The sequence below is a fragment of the Benincasa hispida genome, chromosome 10, assembly GCF_009727055.1.
Source record: "Benincasa hispida cultivar B227 chromosome 10, ASM972705v1, whole genome shotgun sequence".
Lineage (NCBI taxonomy): Eukaryota > Viridiplantae > Streptophyta > Magnoliopsida > Cucurbitales > Cucurbitaceae > Benincasa > Benincasa hispida.
Genome location: NC_052358.1, coordinates 16,539,704 through 16,551,483, shown reverse-complemented (window position 1 = coordinate 16,551,483; position 11,780 = coordinate 16,539,704). Strand labels below are relative to the sequence as shown.

Here is an 11,780-nt window from a genome sequence, read left to right as displayed (position 1 = left end):
CAATGAAACAAATGTTTCGATCAGATGAAATAGTCGTAATTAACCAAAACCATAACTCGTCCTCAAAAGGACCCATTATCTTCCCCACAAACACACTCCCAAACTTCATATAGACGGTAGTTGGTTCAAGGCCACGCAATTAATTACCAATACCATGCCCCAACAGAGGGCCGGCCATCTGCTTTCTCGAAAGCTTTGCCAATTTCTCCAGCGCCATCAGGATTTTTACTCAAAGACATACTACCATTCACAGATTAACAACTCATTCTTGACCAGATTATCGTCGATCCTGGATTGGTGTTTCTCGTTCACCTACTAGATTAACCCACGATTATGATCCAATACACCTGATGTCAGCTTTTGCTAGGTCGTTCCAAACCTTCTTATCGGAGAATGTCTCGCTTCCACCAATCAATTGAAAAGAACAATACAATTTATTCCTTGAACTGGATTCACGTGCAACGGTTTTTGACAACATCCTCCGTAGTAAGATGAGAGTAAAATTAGTGCAGTTTTCAAGTTATAATTTTGTAGCCAGTCAACTTGATAGGTGACGGACGAACCAGAATCGTGAAGATGATTGTCTTGGCATTGATCGATTGGATGCAATGGCTTGATGAATATTGGATCAGCTGCCTGTGAATCCTAGGGTGGTGTACTCGTGTGCCGAGGCCTTTGCAGTTGATTTTTTTTAATTAATAATAGCGAACACTTATTCATCAACTTCAATATTTGCATGAAATAATATGAAAATAAATATCACAAGCGTCACAACTGAACTTGAAAAAATAACCTTGCCCACTGGTTATATGAGCATTGAAATATCTTATGAAATTGCTCCATCGAATAGGTTTTATAACTCCACTGGTTCATTAAATCATATTTAAACGACATGAACTTTTTATGGTCTTATCTTATCTCATAATTTCCGATATAGATATAGATGGAATTGGAAGATTCAAGATCTACTAGCTATGAAGTTTTTCAAGATCAACGCAGGCCTTGAAATAAAAATAATAACAATAATAATTTTTTTTTTTTTTTTTAAAAGCTAAAACTCAACTCCAAACTGGTCAGCATAATCCTCTATTTGGTCACTCGTTCAATTTTGACAATTATATCATATGGGTGAATTTATCTCTTAGTAGTATAACAGTGGTCAATAAGAAATCTATACTGACCTATGCAAGTGATAAAGCTGCAAAATTCGAGCACAAACATAGCTCTTTTATGAGATACATATTACTTATTAGATTAGTACGTTGTGATCATACTACTTACACTTACAGTCGTAAGTGATTTAGTACATGTTTAAGAGCAATTTTGAAAGGATCAAAATCATTTTTATCATGTTTAAAATCATTTTGAAACACAACTTTAATCATTCAAAATCAAATTAATATTTACTTTTACACTTTAATTGCATTTTCTATGTAATAAAATTGATTTCGAATGAGCAATGATTTTGAAAATGACAAAAGTGATTAATTTCAACCATTTCAAAATCACCACCAAACATGCTATTAGATTGCAACTACTGTAATCTAAATCAGTCCAATCAATCTCAAGTGATAGATTGTAACTCATTAGATCAAATGTGATTGCTGGACTATAAAGGATTAGTTCGAGGACCTTACCCCTCAAATCAGTCAAGCATGCAGCGTCTTTTCTATAGCATCGGGAAATTGCATGGCAGCTCCTTCCAAGTAAAGCTCAGCAATACAAAAGGTGTTCATTGAATCATTGGATATAAGCAAGGCAATTTACAAAAGAGAATCAGACACATTAGGAGGGAGAACTATCGGTACAACACAAAGGCAATACATGATCGACTTAGTTTACCGTTACTGCCCATGGGGTACAAATCTTCCACCCAACAGAAAAAAAAAATCTTATAAATCTTGTTGTACATTATGATAGTCAATTAAACTAAAAAGTAAATAAAGGGGCAATTACAAGGTTTTCAAATGAAGGGCAAGAAAAAATGCTCTAGGCACAATTATAAGTATCAATTAGTTTTGGATTAGGGCCTAATTTAAGTTCTTTGCCTAACTATGCAAACTACAGCCAACTTCTATAAGTTTACAATGAACTTCAATACCTTGCCCTTGATCAATGCGCTATGCACTAAAATACATCAAGTAATGGACATTTTGATGAATAAGAAATCTTACTCAGTATCGCTATGAGAATCCAGAAAGTTGAACTCTCTGTAACCACTCAGCTTGATCAGTATGGTTCCCCGATTCTCTTCACTCCATTCGACACCCTCGTTTTCTAGGAGTTTGATAACCTGCACCATGAAAATGTTGATATTATATGATTCCTAGAGATGGATTTTGGAAAATGTTTACTTAGTTTAATTTTCCAAAGCCACAACATGAAGTCAAAGCAACATGCAGACTTAATATTTATTCAACTCAAACATGGGTAAAAGCAAGGGATGGTCAACACATACCGAAGTTTTCAACTTTGATCTCCCTACACCATGTGATCCACATCCAGTGATAACCCTGAGAGACTGAATGGCTAGAATAAAAAAGACAGAAAAACTCATTTTTAACCTTGTACTTTAGCTCAACAAGTCAATTTTAACCTTCAACTTTTTCAAATTGAACTCAAACTTGAATAAGTTGAAAAATTATTCCCCCTAAATTAAGTTATTATTCTATTTTTTTTAAAAAAAAAAAAAAAAATAGTGGTTAGATGTATCGTTATGGTACACTTGGATGAAACTACTTTGTTGGTAGGGTGAATTGATCCAGTTGGGAACTGTTTTATCTGAATTCGATGCTTTTTGACCAAATCTGTTCTGCTATTCGGTTGGGAAGTTTTCATGGTTAGGTTTTGATATTTGTGGCTGGCTTTCATCAAGTGGTTTTCTGGTTAAATTTAGTAAACTGTCAGTTGGTTCTATGGGAATTTTCTAATTTATTTTATGGAGGGGTACTAATTTCTCACCCATAGCCAGTTATTCAAGTATAGGTTCCAACTTGATGAAATTAAAAAATTTGAGGTCAAAATTGACAAAGTGAGCCAAGTATAAAGGTTAAAAACGATTTTTTCCCAACACAAAAAATATATATAGTGAGCAAAACAGTGAAAATAAAAATTATAATCAGGAAAGAGTACATAAAAATATAGTAATTGGCATTGCTCACAGGAAACATAAGATCCAAATAGTAGGTGCATTTTAAGAAGCCTCATTGCCGGTTTGACATGTTGCCCATGCAAATCAATTGTTATCACATTCTCTATCTCCCTATTTCTGCAACAATCATTAATAGTTTAATTCACAATTAAAAACAGAATTTCCTAAATGTTACTGCTTTTAAGTTGAGCAAAATAATTACCTGGCTAGAAATATATTATGACTTGCTTTGTCATCAGCCTTGTGCGCCAGTCTAGTTTGTGCTCTCCCCTGCACAGTCAATAGTTCGAGCTTTATCACAAAATGGTGATCAGAAGATTTTAAGGATTTTCCTCAAATTTAATTGAGAAGTTCTTAAATAAATGGAATAAAAGGACATGGCATACAATGAACAAATAAAATAAGCAAAAAGAAAGCTAGCATTATGAACCCTGCACGTGTTACGATAAAAAAGAACCCATGAAATCTACATATATCTGCTTTGATGTAAACAAACCTGCTCTGAAAGGTAAGATGCATAATTGTGTTGTCCTTTTGTATACGCTGCTGTTGCCTGTAGAAAAATGCCATATATAAGTCCAAACTTATTCAGATATTAAAAACCTGCAAGGTGCTAAAAGTATATTACTTTCTGGTAATAGGATTTCACCGAATCCCAATGTTGATTTGCATTTTCCCTATAGAACTGATAGTCATCTTTAGCTGTAACATTGAACGCACTTGGCCGTTAAAGTTAGGAGGATCTCAACCAATAAATTAGCTAAATTTAATTTTCTTCTCATAATTAATGGAAAAGACAGGATGGAGAGTTCATGTAGAAAAATAATACCAAAACAAAATCACATAAAGAAGTTGCAAAATTACATTTATTGTCATTATTATCCTGAACACAACTTGAGATATTGACATCAATGGCAGGCCCTAGAGATTGCATTTTCTTCACCATACTTCTCCAATTCATGGTGCTTGGTTCGTATTCAGGACTTCTCGAAATGTTGAATAAAGTTTCTAACAATGTTTGAGGGAGATCAGATTCAATACTTCTTGAGGGTTGTGGTTTTTGGACTTCAGAACCACCAAGAACCTTCACATCATTCCTATTTTTTTGGTATGGGGAGGGAGTTGTTCAGATAAATTTTTACATCAGATACATATCAAAAGAAATTTTCACCATGGCATTGCTCAAAAGCTGTAAAATAAATGTATTTCACCATATCCTTAAATGACTCAAGTACACAATCAAAAAAAATTGCATCATTAAAATTAAACGTCATCATTGACAACTTTAAATATGTGAAGAGACTTCCAAATAGAATAAGTTTTATTAAATAATTAACACGAACAATAAAAACAGAAAATGAACTCCGAAACACCTTAAAATGCTAGAACTTTCATCATCTACTGAATGAACTGGGAATGTTCACAAGATAAAAGATCAACTAGACCAACTCCAGAAATATTCATATAAACCCTTCATGGAAGTAGAGGGCATTAAACGGCTACTTTCAATATTTTTTTCTCCACCCCCATGTACAATATGCCATAACAACAAGCATAGAAGAAGACGAGGGCTAGAATCTTTTCCAAAATTGAACCCAGAAGACTACTTTGGTAAGTCTTGTATTTTTCTGTAGTTTTGCAGTGGACAAGGACATCAAAGGGAACGCAGGAATGGCCACTCAAACATTGTGCATGTTAATTAAAAGACATTTTGATCCGACTGAAACATTGTGAGTTCAAAATACAGACCATCACAAGCTTCTTGACTTCCAAAAACAAAAGATTGTTTTCTGTGTCTGATTTCAAGCTACAAACAAAGACAGCGATTTACAGTTATCAAGACAAACCACCACCCTTGACGGTTCTAAAGGAGAGGGAAGGCTTTAGCAGAGATGGATAATTGAAGAACTAAATGGTAATGGAAACAATTGGAACCAATAAAATCCGAGTAGTTTATAATATGATAGATGGGTCAAATTGAGGTTAAATGCCGAAACAATTAAAAAAAAAAAAGTAAAAAAAAAGAGAAAAAACTAACTTACCTACAGACGGCCACAAACGACCAAATACTCTCCTGAAACTCACTTTCAGATGAGTAGGAGGTAGAATCGGATGCACGATCTATCAACTGTCCACAAAATCCAACGAGTGCATATTCCAGAAAGAGGAGTGTAAATTACATAGCACATAGTAAGCATATTTGCCGACATGATTGAATGCAGAAGGTTACTTAAAAGGGGAAAACTCTTCCTCACATTTTCAATATGCTCAATTGGAGATCCCAAATCTTGTCGGAAGTTAGCACCATTGCACGAGTCCCTACCATTTTCATACTTTTTACTAGGAGCAGCTAAATCAAGTAATACATTTAAAGCCTGAAACGTTTGATAAAACCCAAAATTAGGATTAGAAAACACGGTACTCAAAAAATTGTTGCTAAAGTAAATATTCATGTAGTATATAGGACCTAAACAATTTTCAGACAATATTAGTTATTTATTTGAGGGGGAACATCAAAAGGTGTCATTGAACAGTAGTTCAACAAAGAAACAGCCTAAGGGCCAGGGGAGAGAGCACCCCTTCCCTCCCCACACCCCAACAGACATAATTCAACGACCATGAAGCTGCAGTGGCATTCTTTACATACTGGGTACACATCTCTCTCTCTCTCTCTCTCTCTCTCTCTTTTTAATAAGAAAAATTTCATCGATTAATGAATGGGTACCCTTCAGTGATCTCTTTTGCAGTTACCTATAGGTGTTGGGGTGTTCCCCTGATTTCATTTTATCAATGAAATGTCTCTCTTTAAAAAAATTGGGTACACACAAGATCCTAGACAATATATTATCAAGCATCAACTACCGGGTAAACATCTGTTACAGAGCACGTGTGCAATTTGGAGGCCTATACTCTTCAAACTTCATAAGCAATACTATCATCGGATTATATTAGTTTCTGGTCCACCTTGAACCCAAACAGTTCTTTTTCATCTTTGTCAATTTAAACCAAATACATCATTTATTCCAAGTCAGTGCTTTATGTCAACAGTTTTGGTAGAGAGGAAGAAAAGAAAATTCCAATTCCATTTCTGGTTCTTCTTGGGTAGCAGCAGTAGGGTTAGCAAAAAATGACCATAAAATATGAACTGATAGCATGTGATTCGTCAATGAACTACATTGGTATGAACAAACGTTAAGTAATAAAGATTGAAAATTGATGAAGGGTGTAAGAGATTTTTTAGTTGGCCAGCCTAATATTTAATGAAATTAATGAAACAGTTTGAAACAATAACAAATATCTCCGGATCCTAGAAAAATGAGAACCGCAAGACAGAGCAGTTCTCACAAGTATTAAAACAATAAATGAGATGTGGCTAAATTGAAGGAAAATATGATACAATAAATGAGATGTGACTAAATTGAAGGAAATATGTTACTACTTACAAGGCATTAAAAGAATAATGGGCTGTGTTGGACAATGAACTTCTATGATACTATGACAATAATTCAAACAGCAAAGGATACAAGGGAAAGTGTTGTGAGATGGTAACTGACGTAATTGATAAACTTATCAGGAGGGAAAGTAGAACTAGAAACTCACGATACCTTTGCCACATCATATCCACATTGACCTGCGGAGATAGAACTGGATAGTCAAGGAACTGACATAACTAATATCCAATTGTTTCAAAAAATAATAATGACAAATAATTATAAAAAGAAAAAGAAAAAAACTGATATCCAATTCTGTTACATCATGAAAACACCAAAAAAAAAGTAAAATATTCAACAAAGTAATTCCAAAAGAGAATGTTTACCCGTGGCATGCACCATCTCTTAATTATTTGCCTTGTAGTAATATAATTTTTATATATTAGATGTAGTGGTGCTACCAAGGCAAACAGGAATAGTGCACTTTCATGCTTTCATTGAGAATAAATGGAAAAAATACACACCGGACAAACAAAATGCCCACAAACAGACAAAAAAACATCTAAACCACAACGTAAAAAAAAGGGCTCCAATCCAAGATAACAAGATCAAGAGAATAATTACAAATTACAAATGTCTTTTCATATAGACATCCAAAGAGGGGCATTAAACTTGGAAAGGGCTCCAATCCACAATTACCAAAATTGTTCTATAGGAGACAACTTTCGTTAACAATGAAAATATTGGAGTCAAGGGGATAGGGGCATAATTCCCCAAACCAAAGGGGATTACAAAGGGCTCTGACATTATCTTTTGCTAGCCTCAAATGTTCTAACTAAATATTTTGCAATGTGGTTTAGTTACAACCTTAATGGAGACATAATGGAGTTATAAGGATGTCCGTAAACTTTCTCTTAAGGTAGGGAAAAAAAGAGGTTATACCCTTACATTGTAAACTTTTAGAAGCCAATTTTAATTTAAGTTATTTCCTTCTTGCTTATCTTTGTAACTTCTTCTTCTTCATAATTATCTCTGTAATTTTCTTTTGCGGAACCTACAAAGTAGTGAATGGTTAACTCGTGTTCTTCAGATGGTTAAATATGTATCTTTATGAGTTTACAATAGGGATGGTTTAAGGTTTATTAATACACATTCGAACAACAAGGGTCAAACTAGCAAAATAACATCGTTTGCTATTCCAAAACCATTACATCTAAACATTTCTCCCATAAACTTTAGCGCGGAAGAAAGAAATAGGTAGGAAGAATAGTAACGGTACTCACATAGCACATCTCTTACAACAGCCATGCTCAGCTCACACTCATCCCCAAGCATGGAGCAAAGGAATTGCTCTGCCTCCTGTTGAGAAAACTTCCCACGGTCTAACTCCATGAATTTATTCCTCGAATCTCGCTTCAATGAAGACCGAACATAATCCTTCCCTAAAACTGTGGATATTGTTCCCGTAGCAGCAACGACCCGCTTCTGCTTCTTCCCCATATAACCTTTATAATCCAAAACATCCTCAGAAGAATACGAACTCGAACACGAAGCGGCGATCGCGCTTGACGACGAGGAAAAAGTCGTCGTCAAATCATCAAAACTATCAGCGTCTTCGTTCAGACCAACCCTAGCTTCTCCAGCTACAGGTACCGACGGATCGTTAAGAGAAGCCACCGAGAAGGCCTCAGTCACTACGCCGACGACATTAACGTCATCTTTAACAACAAAGTTACCAGCGGTGGATCCCAACGCCGGAGTTGGGATCTTCTTCTTCTTCTTCTTATTCCTAGGGTTCTTCATGGGAAGCGATGTTGGAAATGATATAAATAGAAAAAAATGGAGAATGAGGAAGAAATTTGTGGTGGTCCAGAGAATCAGGGAGGGAACTGAAAACCCTAATTAGGTTGTAGAAGGAGGATAGAGATGAAGATTTGAGGAATTGGGAAACGGGTGTGAAAAGAAATGGTAGAAAGTGTAGGAAGAACTTGATCTTGACGTCAACGAGGAATCTCCATCCATGAATATGATAAAATCACAACTAAATCGGGGGATTAGATTTCTTCATATTTATAGGCCACCAATCAACTCCTCTCCCACGTTCCACCCACCCACTTTCTTCACCGGATTTCGCCATTCATAAAATGGAATATGAAGTTAAAAACATAATTACAGAAAGGCTTTTGGACAAAGATTATCGTGTTGCAATCCAACGAGAATGAAAGTGGATTGCACCTCAAGTTTGTCATCGAGAATAATGGAAGTAGGGAGGATGTCACAATCTAAGATTATAACCACATCTTGCTATAATAAATGTTATTTCAAAACCTTCAAGTAGCTATAGTAAATCATATTTCAAAACTTCATTTGCTACGATATTTACTATTTTACCTTCATTATTTTGTTTTAATTTTTTGTTATAGTGTTTACTATTCTCTTCCCATATGCAAACTATCAAAACTCAACTATAATAATTTAGGAGTATAATAATCAACTCCTTGCCCAAATGCTCCCAAAGTTTTTCACTTTTATTTTCAATTTTTAATAATAATAATAACTACTATTGTAATAGTAAGTGGTGTTGGTTAATGGTTTGAGCTTTTAATGAGTTTCCGTTAAAATAATAAGGTTTAAATCTTATTTGGTCCTAGAATTTTTTTAAATTGTTTATTTTGGTCTCTACTATTAAGATTTTGTTAACTCTTTTGATGAAATTGCGTCCAGCATGTGTTGAATAAAATAAAGGTAAAGTAAAATGTCAACAATCAGCGTGAAAAAATACTGAACAATAAAAAACTTGAATATAAAATGACTTTTGAATTCATAGAAATTTGCTTTGCCACCTGATTCAAAATTAAAACGCTACATTTTTTAGCATGACTAACTTATTTGGCAACCTAGACATCTAAAAATAACTCATCTCATCACTTTATTCGAGAGTTCACTTTTTAAAAGTTTAGAGACTATAATAGACCTTTTTAAAAGTTTAAGGATCAAAATAAAATAAACTTCAAAGTTGAGGGACTAAAATAGAATTTAAACCAAATAATAATAATAATAATTAAAGGATAAATACATTTTCAGTCCTTAAGTTTTGAATCTAGTTTCAATTTGGTCTTTAGATTCCAAGATGTTACACATTTAGTCCTTAAGTTTTGGGTTTAGTTTCAATTGAGTCATTAAGTATCAAAGTGTTACAATTTTACCCTTGACATCTAAGTTTTGTTTCAATTTGGTCTCAAGATTTCAAAATTTACACTTCTAAACTCAATTTTTCACTAAACACTCATTTTCCGTCTTTATTATCGATGTATCTTAATAAATTTACAATAATTATAATTAATTAAATTTTATTATTTTTCATCACTTTTAAAATTAAATTTAAAATTTCACTTCATGATTATTTTAAATGAATTAATAGACATTGACGTCAATGATTGAAAACAAGTATTTAATAAAAAAAATTGAGGTTAAAAATGTAAAATCTTGAAACATAGGGACCAAATTGAAACAAAATTAAAATCTCAAGGATAAGATTGTAACATTTGAAACTTAGGGACTAAATGTATGATATTTTGAAACCTAATGACCAAATAGAAACTAAATCTAAAACCTAAGAATCAAAAAGGTAATTTTTCCTAAAGTTAAAATGTCAATTTGGTTCCTATATTTTGAAGCTTGTTTAATTTTAGTTTCTAGACTTTTATCAATGTCTGTCAATGTCACTAATAGACATAGATATAAGTCTATCAATGTCTATCATTGATAGATTATGAGATTTTGCTATATTTGTAAATATTTTGGTTCATTTTGCTATATTTGAAACAACTCTTAATATTATTTATCAATTTTGGTAAGAATTAACTTTCACAGGGCCGAATACTCAAACTTTGAGGGCTTAAATTTAAGATTTATTTAATGGCAAAAGACTAAAATTAGATAATTGAAAGTACGAGACTTGAAATTGAACAAATTTCAAAGCATATGGACCAAAACAGTATTTTAACATAATCATAATAATAGCTACCATAGCAATAGTAAATAGGGTTGGCTAATGGTTTGAGCCTCTAGTGAAGTTCTCGTTAAAATAATAATAGTAATAGTAATAGTGAATAGGTCTTTAAATTTAAGTCAAAACTATAGATATAAATAACAAAGTGTAATAGAGATTTAAATTTTCAATTTTGTACCAGGTAGATTTATGAATTTAAATTTTAGTTAAAGATCTTATATAGTTTTTCCAAAGAGAATTAAAATTAAAAGTTTGAAAGGTTCTAAATCTCTCTTTTACAGGGAAATCTTAGAAAGATGCTTCTTGCTTTAAGGGGACTTTCAGATAGTCAAGTTCTAGATTTCTCTCTTTCCTAGGGAAATCTTAGAGGCGTTTCTTGCTTTTCGACGTGGGACTTTTAGATAGCCCATTTTGTGATTGTTTGGTGGATGATTGCTTTATTACCTATTTTAAATAATATATATCAGTGAAATTGTTCAATTCTCTTATAAAGGCCATGGAAGTAAAAATAAAAAATGAACAAATAAATGTATGACAAGGGAAGTTGTACCTATATGAGCCCTATCATCCAAAAGTTTGTGTTGATCAACTAGATTGGCTGTTAGATTTAGTCATTGGTGGTCAGGGATAGTCGTCGATGAAGATCATCAAAGTTGGCCACCTGAGGTAGTCTCTAAAGTTTGGGTGTCGAAGGTGGTCACAAAATTTGATTGTCAAAGGTAGGCCATCAAAGGTGTTTGTTGACGATGATTGTTTTGTTGTTGGAGTGAAGCATTGGTACTCGTCGAGGATAGTTGTCATCAGAGTTGGTTGTCAGCAGTGTGATTGTAGAAGTTGGCCGCTGGAGGTGATCACCAAAATTGATCATTGGATGTAGTCTTCGTTGGAGGTATGATTGCCACCAAAGGTGGTCATCAATGATGTTTGTTCCTATAATGCAATATGACTAATAGTAATTCTTTTGTTCAAGGTAAGGAGATCCTTAAGTCCTAGCTAGAAGCAGCTGGATTATGCAATACCACTCTTAAGGTATATATGGAATATACTTTCAAGTGTTTAGTTTAAAAAATAAGTCATTTTGGAAGAAATTTGAGTGTTTGATATGTTAAGGTTGATGCTCTAAATCTCGTGGGGTCTCATAGTTTGTAACTGTAATGTACAAACATTTTATTTATATATAATAAAA

General features: G+C 33.5%; 1 protein-coding gene across 2 annotated transcripts; it reads right to left on the bottom strand.

Moving 5' to 3' along the window:
- Window positions 1–1,731: 1,731 nt before the first annotated feature.
- LOC120087988 (SMR domain-containing protein At5g58720) lies at window positions 1,732–8,683 on the bottom strand. 2 transcript variants are annotated; one of them, XM_039045011.1, is made up of 11 exons: window positions 7,866–8,681; window positions 6,757–6,782; window positions 5,407–5,526; window positions 5,194–5,279; window positions 4,016–4,248; window positions 3,780–3,853; window positions 3,648–3,704; window positions 3,354–3,421; window positions 3,162–3,268; window positions 2,459–2,529; window positions 1,732–2,293 (listed from the first exon to the last, which is right to left on the bottom strand). In XM_039045011.1, exons 1-11 carry the CDS (start codon window positions 8,383–8,385, stop codon window positions 2,171–2,173), a joined length of 1,485 nt encoding a protein of 494 aa, XP_038900939.1. In that variant the 5' UTR covers window positions 8,386–8,681; the 3' UTR covers window positions 1,732–2,170. The 2 variants fall into 2 exon arrangements, with proteins under 2 accessions (XP_038900939.1, XP_038900940.1); XM_039045012.1 differs by lacking the exons at window positions 1,732–2,293; window positions 2,459–2,529 and adding an exon at window positions 2,536–2,992 and having other exon boundaries at window positions 7,866–8,683.
- Between the last annotated feature and the right edge of the window lie 3,097 nt (window positions 8,684–11,780).

Bases quoted from the DNA above. Each gene is read 5' to 3' on its own strand.
- LOC120087988 (XM_039045011.1), bottom strand. From the start codon at position 8,385: ATGAAGAACCCTAGGAATAAGAAGAAGAAGAAGAAGATCCCAACTCCG. The intron at 6,783-7,865 runs GTGAGTACCGTT...CTATCTCCGCAG, and splicing joins TGTTGTAAGAGATGTGCTAT to GTCAATGTGGATATGATGTG. The intron at 5,280-5,406 runs GTGAGGAAGAGT...TTTTGTGGACAG, and splicing joins CAATTGAGCATATTGAAAAT to TTGATAGATCGTGCATCCGA.